The 18,310-nt window shown below is 36.8% G+C and overlaps 1 protein-coding gene across 4 annotated transcripts in view; it reads right to left on the bottom strand.

Moving 5' to 3' along the window:
* LOC138176026 (hepatocyte growth factor) overlaps positions 1–16,150 on the bottom strand; it is a 104,951-nt gene extending 88,801 nt beyond the window's left edge. For 2 of the 4 annotated variants that reach the window (XM_069106749.1, XM_069106750.1), the window contains exons 1-2: positions 15,870–16,150; positions 6,008–6,170 (exon numbers count right to left, since the gene is read on the bottom strand). In XM_069106749.1, the coding sequence (XP_068962850.1) occupies positions 6,008–6,170; positions 15,870–15,957 (251 nt within the window). In that variant the 5' untranslated portion in view covers positions 15,958–16,150. Of the gene's footprint in view, positions 1–6,007; positions 6,171–14,349; positions 14,479–15,869 lie in introns of those variants that run through there. The other 2 variants (XM_069106752.1, XM_069106751.1) reach the window with 2 other exon arrangements.
* Positions 16,151–18,310: the final 2,160 nt, after the last annotated feature.

The raw sequence follows: 18,310 nt of genomic DNA, 5'->3' as shown, positions 1-18,310 counted from the left end.
GTATTGTATTTGGAGACAGAGGACCTACAGTCAAATCTTGTCTCATTGCCTCATTACTTATTTAGACTTTTACAAGTATTTAACCTTTCTGGGCCTCAGTTTCCTCACCTGTAAAATGAAAGAGCAGGTAATAGGTGACCTCTAAAGTTCTTTTATCTCTGTGATTCTATGATGTTATCATCTAAATATTCTACAGTCTATTACCTCCCCTCCATCTCTTGGAATCACTCAGTTCAAGGACCATTTTCTACACTGAAGTAATTTCTGATCCCTCTAGATACTAGGGTACTCCCTCCTAAAATGACTTTGTATTTAATATGTGTGTGTATTCTATATATACGTATACATATACATGCTATCTCCCCATTGGGATGCATGCTTGTTGTGTTCAGGAACTGTTTCTCTCTTGTCTTTATATCCCTAACACTTATTAATAGCTAGCACATAATGTTGTTATTCAGTTGTTTCCGTCACATCCAACTTGTAGTGACCCCATTTCGGGTTTTCTTGGCTTAGACACTGGCATGGTTTGTCATTTCCTTCTCCAGTTCATTTTACAGATAATGAAACTGGGGCAAACAGGGTTAAGTGACTTGCCCAAGGTTACACAGCTAGTGTCTGAGGTCAGATTTGAGCTTCCTCATGGGAGTCTATCCACTGTGCCACCTAGCTGCCTGCTAGCACATAATAATAAGCATTTAATAAATGTTTGTTGATTGCTTGATAGTAGGAGTTTTGTCAAAATGGCAAATGAAATTAATATGATTAAAATGCAACCAACAGTGAAGACACGATGACAATTTTAATTAATAACCTGTTCATCAGCTTATTAACCTAAAAGATCTTCATGCTGTAATTTTTCTATTTGTATCATAATTGTGATTTTAGGTATAATCTCTCATGAATTCAGATGATGATATCTTTGTGGTCTTATTTATGTGTTCTTCAGTTAACAGATGAGGTCAATCTAGAACACACAAGTTTTGCCAGATTTACACAGATGTTTCCACATGTGGAGATTGGCTTTTTATTATTGTTGTTATTTCCATCATCCTTTTCTCATTATGGTAAAATATGTTCCGAATGTGTTATACACACTTGTACTATCCTTCTCCTTGAGTTTTTATGCTTTCTATTCCTTTTTATCTTTAATCAATTTTTAAAATTTGATCTTAACCCTCTTTTTATTTGAAGCTCTTTCTTTGATGCATTTTAGTTTTCTTGTTTCCTCTCTAACCAGCTGAGAATTAATCAGTAAACATTTATTAAACACCAAGTATGTGTTAGGCATCTTGCCAACACTGGGGATACAAAAAGAGGCAAAAGATTATCCATTCCCTCGAGGAGCTCACGATCTAACAGGGGAGATGACACATCAATCATCTAGTCACATTTCTTACACAGCAAAGATGAGCCTTAATAATATTGGTGTTCAGGATCTTTCATACTCTGATCCCAAGCAGGTTTAATTTATCAATATCCTACAACTCTATATTCAAGCCAAATTGAAACATTAACCGTTTCTCAAATCTTTTTTCCTCTTTCTTATGCTTCCTTGCCACTATTAGCAATACTTTCCATGCTTACCTAAAATGCATTTTTTCCATCTACTTTACCCCCATCTATTTGTTATATCTTTTCCATCCTTTAAGAGATGGAATAATACATAGCACAGAATAAGGAGAAGACAAAGAATAAAAGAAAGGTTTCAGATTCTAGTTCTAACATTCACTAGCTATATCCAAAGACAAACCATTTCACCTGAGTTTGTTCATCTGTAAGATGGAAAGGAAAGAATTCTTAAAACCCTACCTTTCACAGATGGATGTTGTGAGAGACATATTTGAAACATTAAAGTACCATTTAAATGTGCATTATTCTTTAAAGCCTATTTCAGACACTCTGTTCTCCAGATCTTGACAGCCCAAAGCGATATGCTCTTCATGGAAATTATTATGTAACTTTTTTTCTACCTCTTTCACATTATAATTTGTGTTGTGGTTAATAAATATCCTTGGCTTATCTTCCCTGTTAGATACATTCCTTTATGTCAGAGACCATGTTGTGCATCTTTCCATTCCTACGATCTTAGCATAGAGCCTTATAATACCAGGAACTTGATAAATGTTTTATGTAACAAAGTCACTAATAACAGCCAAAATGCTTTAGTAGTATTTTCTTAAGACAGAACACTTGTATTTCTATCTCTGTGTTCACACTTGGTCCAAAGATGCTTTTCCAGCCATGATGATTTTTTTTCCTAGAAGTTCAATATTACTTCCTTTTGTCTCTGGTCCATTAAACAATGGAGATAATATATAATTTCATAATATGCTATGAACTAAATTCAGCATATCACAATTTCCATGTGTAACTGGAAACTATAAAATTGGCAAATGTTACTAAAGCAGAGAATTCAGTTTGGAAATATAAAGAGAATACCATCTTATCCCAGTATCCAGGGAAACATTCGCTATTTGTAATTCAGCCACAAACTAGAAAATGAAACTAAGATGATTTGGGGGAAAAGATTGCTGATCTAGGAGTGAGAAAATCTGAGTTAGAGTCTGAGATCATTTACTTACTTGCTATGTGACACTGGACTTCAGTTTCCTCATCCATAAAATGAGGGCATTAAACAAGGTGCTATCTAAGGTTATTGATGCTTCTAAGTCTATGATAATATTGAAAATAACCAGCATTTATGCAGAGCTTTAAGTTAAATTTTGTGAATCATTTTACATAATACTTGATTTTTTCCCTTACAACAAATCTTTGAGGCTGGTACTATATTGTCCCCATTTTACAGAAGAGGAAACTGAAACTGAAAGAGCTTAGGTGACTTGCCTAAGGACACATATTAGGTAATGTCTGAGGCAGCATTTGAACTCACTTCTTCCTGACTCCATTCAGTATTCTACCCACTGCTCTACCTAGTTACCTCTATGGCTGATAATAGTAATAATTGATAACAGTAACACAACTGAAAAACGTGGTGCCAATCAATGCATGGCTTATTGCCTAAAAGAAGAGATATGCCTTAAAGAAAGTATTCCTTTTCCCAATGGGAGGAAAAAAATGTATTGTGATAACCAGCTCCCAGTTTGGACCTATTGTTTCAGCCTGCCAGTATTTAGGTAGCACTTCCTCTGACAATGACTTAAGGGTTTCAATGGACTGCAGTCTCCTTAAGAGTTTGCAATAAGACATGGCAGCCAAAAAAGGCAACGTGACCTTAGGCTGCACTTGGAGAGGAAGAGCTTCAGAACTCATGTGGAGGACTATGTTCAATTCTGAATGCCACAAAGAAAGACATTGATAGAACAGTGTCCAGAGGAAGCCAGTCAAGATGGAGAAGGGCCTTGAGTTCATATCCTATTTAAATCAGTTGAAGGAAAATTTAGCCTAAGGAAGACAAGACTTGAGGTGGACATGATAGCTGTTTCCAAGTATTTGAAGGACTGGCAGAGCCAGGAGTGAGGAGTGGAAGGTTCAAAGATGCAAATTTAGATTTGTTGTGGGAGGGGGGTGGAATTCCCAACAATTGGAGCTGTGCAAAAATGGAATGGGCTGTCTCAAGAGGTCGTGGATTCACCTTCCTCATAGATCTTCAAGGAGACGCTAGGCAACCACTTGGATGTGTTATACAGGGGAGTCTTTTCAGGGATGGATTAGACTACATGACCTCTGAAGTTCTTTTCAAATCTCAAATTTTATAATGGCAAATCTCAAATTCAGTAATTTCTGGGATCCAGATTCTCTACCTTGGTGTGTTAACTATTTCTTGGAGTCTGATGCCACTTGTAAATTTAGTAAGCATAAAATCTATTCCTTCATAAAATCTGTGATTAAAATGTTTAACAAAATTGGGCCAAGGATAGAATCCTGAAACTCTATATTGGATATGTTTTTTTTTCCCCTGGATGGCACTGCTCTCTCTCTCTCTCTGACCATTCATTTGGACCTCTTTTCTTAGGCATCCATATTGGATATACTACAGGGTGCTGCAAAAGAGTGCAGTTTTAAATTCTAGTAGCTTAAGACTTTGGAATACCATGTATTGTACACGTGATATAAACATATATATGTACGTATTACACATGAGACTTATCACTTTGATGACAGAGTCTGTTTCATTTTTGTATTTGTATCTCTAGTGCCAACCATAGGACCTAATGACTAGTAAGTACTTAATAAATGCTTATTGTTTGATTAGTATGCTTATAATAGCTTTCAGTAGTTATAAGTTTACATGTTGTAGTCCCCAACTAGACTGCAAATTACTATCTATTGAATTTATTAAACTCTCTTCTAAATTTTTATGATATGACAATGTGCCCACCTACATTTCCAGAGTAAAGTTTTCATAAATTCCACCCCTGCCCTGCCCTTCTCCAATAACTAGTTTGCTGAAAACAGTGACTGACAGATTGTTTAAGTAAAAATAAAGAAAGAAACAAACAAAGCACCAGGATTTGTTTAAGTGTTGTGTTAGGGTAGTCAGGGAATAAGAAGGCAAAATTATCATAGAAGTCCCAACACAATTTCCTCCACAAATCTCCACCTCATTTCTTTGTCCTTGAACATGTATTTTCCTTTTCCACTAAAAAACAAACAAAAAAAACCCAAAACCCAAATCTTTGAAGGTAAGAAGTCCAGAAGGAAGGAATCTTGTGTAACCAAAGTTCACACTGATATTACACTTTGAGGTTTACAAAAGGATTAAAATCCTTCTAAGTAATTTGTGAAAGTATTATTGTCCTCATTTTATAGAGGAAGAAACTGAGCCTAAAAGAGATTAGGTGATTTTCCCATTATAAGAAGTACCATAGGTATGACCTAGTTCTAGATTTGCTGACTCCATGTAAATCACTCTTTCCCAGGAATACTCTGCTATGCTCCTGGAAAGGACTCTCCCTTGTATATATGTAATTGTACAAAGACTCCCTGAGAGAATTTTCCCAGCCTTTCTTCTGCATCTCTGACTCTGATGGTACTATTGCTAAGGATTCTTACTAGATTTTGCCCCTGTGTCCCCAACTCAAAGTAAAAAGTCCACTTAATTCTATATTATGTGAAAAGAATAGAGACTAGACCTCAGATTCTTTAGTATATGGAACTACTGAAAGATGAAACTACCTCTAATTTCAGATAGGCAACTTCTCTGCAAATTCGTTTCAGAGAGATGCCTAGAAAATTGAGAGGTTGACTTTCTCAGTCATACAGCCAGAAGTAGGACTTGAACTTGGGTCTTCTACCTCAGAAATCAGCTCTCTCTCCCCACTGTCATGCTTTATTTCTATCCTGTGTGATAAGAGTTATTTTTCATTATCAAGTCACACAAGAACTCGCAATGGATATCAAGCCCTTCACTTGACTCTTCTAATGCCATTTCTAATGACCTTATCACTTTTCACCTAAACATTTATCATGTTGTCCCACTAATGCCTTTTCAACATCCTCTTTTGTGAAAGCCAAGCTCTGTAGATATTGTCTGAGCCTCTCAACACCTTCTATTCTCAACCTCCTGAGCCTTTGACACAAGTTCCTATAAATCCTGGCTGTTGCCCAATTCTGCGATTCATATTCTCAAAATTCCTTCTGCTTCTGTTACCAATAAATATTTATTCTGAATACATGGCCTATAAGTTTAAAGAGAATTAAATAAAATCATTCCAAATGAATTTCATTTTTAGTAATCAAAGCTGCATACAGAACAGAGGACATCACAAAACACATAATAAATTTAAGAAAGATAAATCTTTTTTTCATTAGACATTTTTAATGTCCTGTTCTGTACTCCCATTTATACCCTGTGTTTCCTTCAACTGCATCATAAGTCTTCTGTGGCAAGAAGTTTAACAGACCCAAGTCTAGATTGCATAGGCCAACTACTACATTGCACATTGGACACCAATAATTTTAAAACATAATGTAGTATGTATAGGCAACGTGGGTATATTTTATTACTGGAAAATTCCTATCAGAGCAACAGGGAAAAACTTACTTGCAAGTGAATGGAAGGCCTTTATTCCTAATACATCTCTTGGCACATTTGTCCGTCGTGTTCAGCCTTTTGGTTTTAACATTCAGTGATGAGTCTAGTCTGATTAGGGTAGTCTTTGCTGACTTTTTGAATTCATGTAGGGTGTTTCTTTTCCTCTGTCCCTCTATGAGTAAAAACAATCAAAAGAAAAAAAAAGCCTTGAAGGATGATCTTCAAAAGAATGATTTTGCCTGACAATGTGAACCTCTGAAAACATTAAGTTAGATAAACTATAATAAGGGGAAAAAAGTTGATAAGGACAAACCAAGGAACTGTTGTCATGCCTGGTCACTAATCTACAGTCTCTCAGAGAGAGGATGCGCTCTCAAACTGGGACAGAGTTCATTCTCAAGAAATAAATAGCATGTTCTTCTCCAAACAGCATTAACGCAAGAAACAGTGCCAGAAGCATATCATGTCATGTTTCATATTGTATTTTTGCATTTCCTCCTGTATTTTGTCTTTATGTGAATCATAATAACTAGTAACAGTCATTCGAACAAAGTTTGACAAGACATACAACTCACTAAAATGTGTACATGGGACACATTGGCCATATTTGTTCTATATAACCATCACGGAAACAGGAAAATTATATTACTTAAAAAATATTTTCTCTCTCATTTATTATATAAATATATAATCTTTCTTCAAGATAATATTTTTTCTATCCCTGTATTGTTTCTCTTGCTATCCAGCCAAGTGTGGTTAATCAAAACTTCATCTTTTAATGTGTCTCATTTTTCTTTATAAAAGAGTTCTTCAAGGCCACTAGATAGCATGAAGTTTCCCATTAAAAAGCCAAATAACCTAGAGTGACATGCTATTCATCCCAAAAGGGCTTAATTTTATGTACAGTCTTGGAAGAATTGAAAATGTAATCTTTCACTTACCCATTTACTTCAATTGTCCCAACTCCTAATTGCTACCATTACTCGACCCTGTGCAGTTAAGCCTGCTAATAGATTGCAGCTACTGGGCAATCAGGGTGACCACAGTCTTTTAAATGCCTTATATGGGAGCCATTTCTGAAGTAAGAGATCTTTCTTTCCTCTGCTTTACTATTTTCCACTTAGGACTACACAAGCTGTTTACCTAGGGGGTGGGGGAGGGGGGTGGGATGGGAAGAAGAACTATACATGTCCTGTACTTAATAGCTAGAACAAGAGAGAAATATTTATAAGGAGTCAAAAGATCAGGAAAGAAAGCAGGGAAACTGAGTAAAAACAACAAAAAAATCAAACAAAAAATATGAAAACTCCCAAGGAGTTGGAAGTCTAAATAGGAGATGGGACTTTTATGAGGTGATAGTAGGGGAAGTAGATACAGAAAAAGAAAAGATAAGGATGTGCTATGTGGTTTTTTCTTTAATTGAATTTTTTTTCACTTAGTAAGCATTGCTCTTTATTCATTTATCCCTTACCCCATGCATTGAAGAATAAAAAGAAATAAAAACCCTCACAACAGATATGCATAGTGAAGCCAAAGAAATCCGCACATTAGCTCTTTCCAAAAATGTACATCTCATTTTACATATTAGTCCATCATTGCTCTGTTGGAAGGTGGGTAGAAATCTTCATCATCAGTCCTAGAATATGGAAGTTTTGTTTTATTTTATTTTGTTCTGTTTTAAGGTGGTAATATATATATATATATATATATATATATATATATATATAGGTGGCTTGTGGAAGCATTTCCTATGAGTTAAATTTGCAGACATGAATAAAGAAGCAAGACAGACTGAGACTGTAATAAGGGGAGGGGGGGCATTAAACATGCAAAAAAAATTACCAAAAAGGCAAAACTCCATGTTCATAAAAACTTAGAAATACGGGATAACACAATGAGATGCCAGAAATGGCATCATACTTTGACTTTGCCAACAACCACTGACTCCTGTTGGCTTATTAAACATTCAGGCTTTATTTCTCAACTTTGCTCTAACCTGAAGATTACTATAAATTAAAGGAACATGCATTTTACTCTTTATTTTTGTATGTCTCCAGAGCATGCTTTTCAATACTTTCACATTTCTTGAGGGAATAATCTTCACCCTATAATATCTATACGTATACTCCTATGTATATCAATATATCAGTAATCCATAATTTCATCAAAATGAATACTCCATCCATTGATGCATATCTCAACCCCTCTCTGCATCTATAAATGACCTGATAAATTGTTGTTGCCAAAAAATAAAAGTTCATCAACTGCTAAATAATCCTTTCCAATAATGAGCCCATCTGAACTAGGCCAGTCTTTTGATTATAGACATAGAATCTATCCTGTATTAGAAATTTTTCTAACTTAATGAAACCTTCTAGCTTATGGGATTTAGAGCTATTCAAGTCCTAAAAATTATTCATCCCAACCCACCACCTTTTACAGTTAAAAAAACAAAAACCAACTACCCTTAGGCACAGATAGGAGGAATGATTTACCCAAGGTCATACAAACAAAGCTACAGAACCCAGGTTTTCTGATGTCAGAGCTATGCCTTTTCCATAATTTTATAATAATTATAACAGAGAGCCCCTTCACTTTTGGAGGAAGCAGCTAAATTGAACTTTAACAGAAGACAGTTCCAGGTGGACACTTGAAAAGGTAATGAGAAAGTTTAGTTAAACAAATCAGTGAATCATCAAATATTTAAGTTGATCCCATGTGCTTAGCTGCCAGATTATAACTGTACCTCTCTCATCAAACAACTCTGGCTAACTCACTTAAGAACCAAATATATCTACCATTGATTTCTATTTGAGCAGCTGTTTTGATGAGCATTAAAGAGTGAATGTTCATTAAAAATTTTTAAATCTTATATAAAAAGAAGTATGTGGATCTGAAGTCTTAGGACCCATAGTTCCATTTTTGTCAGGGAGAGATTCAGAAGAAAGCATCATTCTCTCAAGTAAAGGGATGCGCAAACTTCTTCAACTTTTGGCTTCTATTACAGTATTCTATTAATGAGAGATAAGTTTTTTTCCATTGAGAGTTTCTACTTCCTTTGACCTCTGTGTACTGCTTTCCAGCTGTCAGGAGTCATCCTAATCTTAAATATTTTGATTTCATTTTCCATTTTGTATATTTCCCAGAAAAGTGTGGAAGTTAATGGAAGCAGAAAATCTATTAAAATAGGGTGACTTCCTTAACAACAGCATAAGCAAAGTATATGGTTATTGGAACAGTTCTCCAAACGAATCATGTTAACTAAAAAGAAGGTGGTTCTTAAAATTGGCACAGTCATCTTGTACAGCTGATGTAAAATAATTATGTGCAGCCGGGGGCAGGAGATTGCATAAAAAAATTAGTAAGTCTGAAGGGGAAAAAAATTAAAGTCAGAAGAATGATGTTTGTAAATGGTTTTCATTAGACAAGTAAAATCAAAGGGAACTTCATGTTTGCACTGAGATTTTATGTTCTTATACTATTTTCACATCATGAATGAGAAAAAATGTCCATAAACACATGTAGGTTAAAGTGAAGACTTATTTGTTGTAAATGCCACTTTGCTGTGCACTGTGGGTCCTCAGACTGTTGATTGTTTTTTATTTTTTTTGTCTGTATGTTTACTTGGGGCTTTTTTTGTAATATCCTTATTTACTGTTCTTCCATTCCAGTCCTTTAATTTTAATAGGTCAGTGACTCATTATTCAAAATTCAGATTCTAAGCAGTGCCTACATCATATAAAACTTCAGAACTCATAAACCTAGAAATATATCTCCTCTCTAATGAAAGAACTAAATGCAAAAAAGATGGTATTCCAAAATGACAACTAAAAATAAAATTCTTTGCTACAAAATATTAAGTTCCAACTTTTCTTTCTCTGTGTGTATGTTTATGAGTGTGTACATGTGTATGTGTATGTCTTCACAACTGATTCTTATTGTACCAGAAATACCAAAGATTAAATTTGGAAGGATCTTATTACTTTGGGGGGGGGGGTTGGAGGGAGAGTTCAGATATACTGAGTAGAGCTCTTAAAGTTTCTAAACATTTATCCTGCTTAAAGTCTCTCTGCTTCCTCCATCCCTAAATTTATATATATAAATATGCATTTATATTATATATGAATATATATGCATTTATATTATATGTGAATATATATATAAATATGCATTTATATTATGTATGAATATATATATATATATGTGTGTGTGTGTATATGAGAGACTTTAGACTGCATAAATGTTGACAAACACTCTACTTAATGTCCTTTCCTCCCTCAAAAGAAAAGGTAATACTGTTCTTCCCAATTTAATCTTTGATATTTTCAGTGCAGTAAAAATCAGTTGTACAGACATACACATCGACATATAAACACACATATAGAGAGAAAGAAAAGTTGAGACTATATTTTGCAGCAAAGAATTTTATTTTTTGGTATCATTTTTACATGCATATGTTTATTTATACATATATATGCATAAATATGTATATTTAAGACAAGGATTCTTAATTTCTGTTCTACAGATCTCTAAGGGGTCCCTACAGAGACTTCAAGGGACCCATGAACTGGGAGAGGATTAAAAAAATCTTTAATTGTACTAACCTTTGGTTTCCTTTGAAATCCTCCACATTTTAATTTATTCACTTAAAATAGTATTAAGGGGAGTCCAAAGGCTTTACCAGGCTGCCAGTGTTCCCTGACACAAATAAGGTTAAGAAGCCCTGATAAAACAATGATGAAAACAAGATATAACTGTGGCCCTGGACCAGTCACTTAAAGTCTTTCGGTTTCAGTTTCAATTTCTAAAAAAATGAAGGTAATGTCAGTATTACTTACCTGACAGTGCCGTTATTAGGATTCAGCCAAATGGGTTAGTGTATTTTAAACATTTTGCATACCTTAGAGAACTATTTGAATGTCAGATTTTTAAAATTGTTGTTGGTGTTATTTACTACTACTACTATTCCTACAACTACATGTCTGATGGTGCTGTGTCATTCTCCAGCTCAGAAATCTTTGAGTGGACCCCTATTGCCTATACAACAAAATACAAACTCCCAAACCTAAAAGTTAAGGTCTTTTATAATCTGGCTCCAGCTGACCTTTCCATTTTATTTCATTTTATCAGCAGTCTTAGATTTTATATTTGAACCAAACTGTACTCCCACATATTCCTCAAGTTTAGCATTTCCTCTCTCACCTCTCTGGTTTCCTGTAGGCTACCTCATCCCTTCACCAGACTCCCTTTTCATGTTCACTTCTAATAACTTTTATATTCCTTCAAGGATCAGCTCAGCTTTTACCTAGTCAGGTAGTCTTCCCTGATTGCCTTAGTGACATGTTGTCTCCTAAAATTCTACTCATGTTTGTTGCTGAGTCATTTCAGTCCTATCTAATTCTTCATGACTCCATTTGGGTTTTCTTAGCAAAGATACTGAATGGTTTGTCATTTCCTTTTCCAGTTTATTTTACAGAAGAAACTGAGGCAAAGAGGGATAAGTTACTTGCCCAGGGAAACAGAACTAGTAAATATCTGAGGCCAGATTTGAACTCATGAAGATGTTGAAATCACCTACCTGCCCAGAATTATAATCATGTATCATAGATTTTGATTCAGAAGACATCTATCCATGATCTTCATTTTATAGATGAGGACAGAGGCCCAGAGAAGTTAAACAATTTACCCAATATCACAGAAGTGACCTTGTGGACTTAATGCAGTGGCTGGCACATAGTAGGGACTTAATAATTGTTTATTGAATTGGTAATAGTAGACCTAAGCACTGGATCATGGTTCAAATCCCTATCATATCTACACCACACTGCCTTCTATATTCACTTATTTATGTATACACTGTAGCCATGGCTAGAATATGGGCTCATTAAGAGCAAGGGTTTCAGTCAGTGCCTTGTACATAATAAAGGTTTAAAATTTTTTTGTTGAATTGAAGACAGCTTTGATTAAAATAAAAGGGAGAAAGCATCCCTGAAAATCACTATCATTTCTTCCCACTCTCAACACCCCCCCCGCCCCAGGGAAAAGCTCTGGGTAATGGAAGAATATGGGAGAAATATTTTGGTGAATGTTTCCTATCTAGTCCCTTATTTAATTTACTTATTCGGGACTTAAGGTTGTTAGGAACCTAGTGAAAAGTAACAGCAAATAGTGCCAAATGTATTGAATCCAAGGTGCTTTAAGAAAGACATATTTCTCTCTTTGGTCCCTGGGCCAGATATTCATTTCTCTTAGTACCTCATATATTTTCCTCTATGTGGGAGCTCCCAGTGACTTCAAAGGGAGGTCAGTGCAGGAAAAGGATTTGCAGAGTGTGGAAAGAAACAGGAATCTGGCTCCATTCACTCTGAAAAGTCTGTCCATATGATTAAGGATTAGCAAGTATGAAGTGGTGAGATGTTAAGATGACAATAAACATATAATTAAAAGGAATAGAGAACAGGGGATGTGAGCCTCTGGAAAGCAAGAGTGTAGACAAATTTACACTTTCATAATTATTTTCAGAGACAACTAGAATTTCTGAGACGCCAAAAGAAACCTTTAAGATACAAAAGAAAGCTATAACATTACAGCATTGAGAGATCCAGAGATCCATTGATAGAAGAAAATAGTGTAGAAATCATACACAGATTTGAATGGTTTATCTTTCAGAAATGGCTCACAAATATGTCCCAGGCTGGTTCAGAAAATGAAATTGTGCTGTTCTATATAAACCCAATAATCCCTTAAGATAATAAGATCCTAGATTTCGAGATGGAAAAGCTTTTAGATGCCATCTAGTCTTCTTGTTATTGTTGTTCAGTCAGGTTCAACTCTTCGTGACCCCATTCAGGGTTTTCTTGGCAGAGATACTAGAGTGGTTTGCCATTTCCTTCTGCAGCTCATTTTACAGATGAGGAAACTGAGGCAAAAAGGGTTAAGTGCCAAGGTCATACAGACAGCCAAGTGTCAGAGGAAGATTTGAAATTGGGTCTTCCTGACTTCAGGTCCTGCACTCTATGATCCACTTCGACACCAAGTTCCCATATCATTCCCATATCAAATCCAGTCATTTTGTAAAATGAAGAAACTGCGACCAAGAGAAGTTAGGTGACTTTCTGGGGTTCACACAGGTGATAAATGGCAGAGTCCTAATCTGAACGCAGATTCTCAAATTCTAAATGTTGCATACTTTCTTCTCTGACGTTATTTTTGTGAGAAACTTCCACCTATGTAAAAAAAAGTGCCTTTGGTACCTCCCACTCTTCACTGATTGGTTGTCTCTTAAACCTTTTCTTAAGGTTTACCTAGTACCCAGTACCATAGACCTTTACAACTGAAAGTGACCCAAGGCGTAATGTCTTCCAAATTCCTCATTTAACAGTGGGGAAATTGATACCTGCAGTAAAGTGACTAGCTTAGAATCACTTTAGTATTGTGGGGGAAACTGATGATTTGAACAGAGGTTTCCTGGCTCACAGTCCCATGTTCTCTTTCTGTGTTGTTGTGTTTTCTTTTAACAACTAGCTGACATTTATATAATACTTTGCTGTTCACCAAGCAGTTTCCTTGCAACAATTCTGTGAAATAGTTATCATTGCCCACATTTTATAGATATGAAAACTTAAGCTCACAGAGATTAAATGACTCTCACTTGATTAGCCACCTAGAAAGAGGTCTGAAACTTCTATTTCCTGAATACAGCTTCAGTGTTCTTTACACTGCACCAAGATGCCTCTGATACATTACTATAGCTCCACTTTCATATGTTATAAGACCAAAGAATACAATAATAAAAACTGAAGAGCTCATGCTGTTAGATGACAAGCAAAAGAAGCATCCTGTTTTGTACATTTCAAAATGGTCTATCAATTACATTCATTTTATTGTACACAGTTCCAAACAAAGGTTATATGTCAAAAACTATTGCCCTAAGCCTACCTCTCAAGCAAAGTACTATCAACTCTCAGACATCTACTTCATGAATTATCCATGGCAAATTTGATATTCCCTCTTGGTCTCCCCCTACTAGCCAACACACTTCTGAGAATGCACAATCATTTCAACATTAGCCAAAGTAAAGAGTAATTAGGAAGGTAAATCCACTGCCAAACTCATAGATTGTAATTCATTCCAAAAACAAATTGACTTGTTCTCTCAATTATTTGCTGTGGACTTACATACAATTGAGAGGAAAGTATGGTTAGCAATGCTATGATGTTTTCTTTAAGAAAGTATAACTTCCCAAACATTAGCCATTATTCGAATCATATTTTAAAATTTCCTACAGGTGTTGTTCCTGACCTATAAGACACCAACATAAAAAAATTTATAAGTAATCATAATTTACCTACTTGGTATAGTTGGACCTATCTGGATGAAGAGAAGTCTACTTTTTCATTTCTCCAGAAGTCTCATCAAAAAGCATTCTAATTAACCATTCTCAACCAATGGCCTCCTTCCATTTTAGAAAATAGATACACCAAAGGGAAGCCAATTCCCAAAGGTTGATGATTTTCTTTCCTATCTATTTAGCTCATTCTTAGTGTTGTCAACCCCTGGATTTCATCAGAAACTGGATCATGAATCTGATTATTCATACCTAATTTAGTTCAAAAGATATAGCCAATTCTTTGTGTTGGACTTGGAAAAGGCTACAATCTACCATCTGGTCATTCATTCCAAACTTTGTATTCCCCTATGCCCTAGATGTTCATTGCTTTCTCACTTCAATATTCTAACCACTACAATGATAATACAACCAAATACAGATGTTTCCTCTTGTCCTGATAAGGACTATAAATTCCTAGGAGCAGTAAATGAAATATTCTCTAAACTACCCAGACAATAGTCATTCCCAAATGACTTCTTTAAAACTCTGAAGTTTGAGGTAGAAAGTGAGAAAAAAAAAGAGTGAAGTTCTTGAGCCTAATCAAAGCCATACCCATACCATTTATGCCTTCCATGCATGGCAGCTACCCAAGGACAGATACCCTTGGAGGGAGGGGGAGAGAGAAGGAGAGGAAAGGAAGAGAGAGAGAGAGAGAGAGAGAGAGAGAGAGAGAGAGAGAGAGAGAGAGAGAGAGAGAGAGAGAGAGAGAGAGAGAGAGAGAGAGAGAGAGAGAGAGAGAGAGAGAGAGAGAGAGAGTAGGAGAGAGAGAGAAAGAGGGAAAGAGAACAAAGAAAAGAGAGAAAGAAAGAGAGAGAGAGAGAGAGAGAGAGGGAGAGAGAGAGAGAGAGAGAAAGGGAGGGAGAGAGAGAGAGAAGGAAAGGGAGAGAAAGGGGGAGAGAAGAAAGGCAAGGAAAGAGACAGAAAAAAGAAGAAAGGAGAGGAAAACCGAGGGGAGAGAGAGACAGTTGAGAGGAGAACAAGATTACATTTTTGTAGCATGCATACATTTGGTGTTTGATTTATATTTCTCAAATAAAATCCTGTATATGTCACAATTACAGGCAGAAACTTAGATTGTAAAATGAGTACATATATTGTTGTTGGAGGGAGGTGTCTTATCTAGATAAAGGATGAATCCCCACAACCCTGTCCATCACTCAGCTGCACTCCAATTCAAATCCTTTCCCCAGCTTTAAACTTCCCCAAACAGGCAAAGTTCCAAACTAGTGTTAGCACTTTATTTCTATCCCACAATTCATACCCAATAGCCTAGCGAGGAAGGGAGTAGGGTATTGATGAGCCGTTAATTATCCTTTAAAAGGTTTTTCAACAGAAAAGAGAGGTTAAAAAGAAAATGTACGAAGAGGGTTTTTTTTTTTTAAGACATTTAAACTCAAAGGAGAGGAGATGCCGAAGATAAGTTGTTTTGTTTTTTTGGTTTTTTTAATGAGCAAGGAAAAGGGGAAAAAAAAAAAAACTAACCTGCAAAGGAAATGGTGATGGGAAGAAGAAGAAGATGTTGAAGAACCTGATGCAGCACCAGTATTGGCAGAAGTTGGGTCACCCACATGGTGCTGGTCTTGCTGGCAGATCACACAGAAGGAGATGCCTGCTTGAAAGGATCCTGTGTAGAGGCAGTTACTAAAGGAGCCAGCCTGCACCGAGCTGCTTTTTATTACGATGAGCTAAGTTTGTTGTGTGATTAACTGGAAAGATCTAGGTCTGAACTCCCTCTTACGGTAAGAAACTGTTTAACAACAGCCCTTAACTCTTGTCCAACCTTCCCCCTTCCCCCCACCTCCCCTTTAAACAACACCAAACAGATTCCTGCCCCTTTCCCTAGCTTAGGAAGGAAACTTACAAAGAAAAGGTCACCTGGCTTGAGGCCAGCTTCAATTTGGAAGCGTAAGCATCAGATCCCTGTGACTCGAATCAGAATAGGGAAGAGGAGGAGGAAGATGCAGACCCGCCAGTTAAAACTAGGCAGGCGACAAGGACCAATCCTCTCCATCTAAAAGCAGCCAAATGCCAGTGTTCAAATGTCTATTTGGGAAAAAGAGGAAGGGGAAGCAGAACTATGTGAAACCAGAGAGTTGCCCTCCAGCAAAATGTGCCCTAAGCTACGGATCCTGGGTGGTTTCTCTGCTAGAACCACCTGGGGATTCCAGTTAAAGATATTGATTCCCTGGGGTTTTGGAGAATGTGGGAGGAAGGAAATCAGCCGAGCCTGGGGTCCGACCTTGCAAAGGGTGGGGCTAGCGCAGGTAGAGAGAGGTATGATGAGGGATGAGTTGTAGTCCTGGGAAAAAATAGCTATGTTCTCCGGTGGGAAGGATCCCCTGGTAGCTTTGGGCCAGAACACACACGTGCACGTGCACACGCACACGCACACGCACACACTTCCAGGTGTTTGACAGACTACATCAGAAACTTGCCTGTTTGAGGAACTAGGATAAAATCAGGTAACATTGTCTCTAAGAATCTCTACAAGACTGCAACAGAAAGGTCTGTCCAATGCCATCTCTTTTCCACATCACTCCGCAAGTCAAGGTAAATGGAATACAATATTAGAATAAATATTTCCTGTGACCTAATTTTCTTTTTAAAGAGAAGGGGGGAAGCCCCCACAAATCCTAAGCTTTCTAGTAGCTGGTAGATCACTGCACTGACCGCAGAGGCAGTATATTTATTACATTGGAAAGGACACCGACTCTCGGGTTTGAGGGACGTGCGTGCAAATTCCCAACCCCAAATTGTAAGTTTGTGTCCTCTGTATTTGGGAATTTCTATGTTTGGGAGGTTTTGTCAGCCAGTCGTCAGTCAAACGTTTATTAAGCTCCCAGGACGCATAGAAAACATAATGTATAAAGCATAAAGTGTAATGAGAGGGATTCACATGTTAAATCACTTCCCACACCCTCTCTGCATAATCCCCAGGGTTTTTCTTTACTGCTGTTAACACAAGTACTTGGATTCTTATATACCAATTTAGGAAAAGCTCTGAGGATTGTGAGGCAAGTCCTGGACCCTGCGGAAACTTTGAAGTCGCCTCAGGCTTCAGTTAGGTGCAGCAAGGAAACTAGAACAGTGGTCGTCCCAGTACTTTGACCAACCTTCTTTTCGCCCTGCAGACCTAGAGGAAATGGTAGAGAAGAAGAGGGGAGGGAGAAAGGGGAAAGGATAACTGGGGGAGTGGGGTTAGGAAATAGTGTTATGGAGCAACCTGTTTTCATTCAGAAATGGGGAGCAAAATGAAAGTCACCAAGAGAATAACACCTGACTCTAATTCATGTACCAATAAGAATTGGTCCCATGCCTACTCCCAAGGATCTCTTTCTCCCACTAACCCTCCCCCTTCTTCCCTGCCACTAGCAATCCAACTCAATCATTTGTCTTATATTTTTACAGGTTCTGGGCTATTTGGGAAATTTAGGAATTAGAAAATTTGCATTTAAGTAGGTTAAGAGAATGCTAATATCCCCATGATTGATCTATGATCATTACTGTCCTCTTCTTACTAAGAAACAAATATATAAAAACAAAAGACAAAAAAACCCTCTAATGAGTATTTCATAGGATCATGCATGTAGAATTATAGGGGACTAAGTTTCTTAGGTATGCCAATAGCCACCTAACCCTCACTCTCCTCTCAGCAAATAATTTCAAAATTCTAATATTGCATGCTCTGTCCACCATTACAACATACTTTTTTGTCTTAACTTTTCAAACTATTTTTGCTTTGGCAGAAGAGCTCATTAGATTTGCCAAAGGATAACTCTGTGTGTGTGTGTGTGTGTGTGTGGTGGAATTAAAGTATTTAGTCATCTCCTCTGAGAAGTGGATACTGTATCAATGTGTGTGTGTGTGTGTGTGTGTGAGAGAGAGAGAGAGAGAGAGAGAGAGAGAGAGAGAGAGAGAGAGAG

Source organism: Petaurus breviceps, unplaced genomic scaffold, assembly GCF_028583685.1.
Source record: "Petaurus breviceps papuanus isolate PSGF00001 unplaced genomic scaffold, PetGlider_PUasm1.0 80, whole genome shotgun sequence".
Classification (NCBI taxonomy): domain Eukaryota; kingdom Metazoa; phylum Chordata; class Mammalia; order Diprotodontia; family Petauridae; genus Petaurus; species Petaurus breviceps.
Note: the sequence above shows the minus strand (reverse complement) of the source record. Positions and strands in the feature narration are given on the sequence as shown.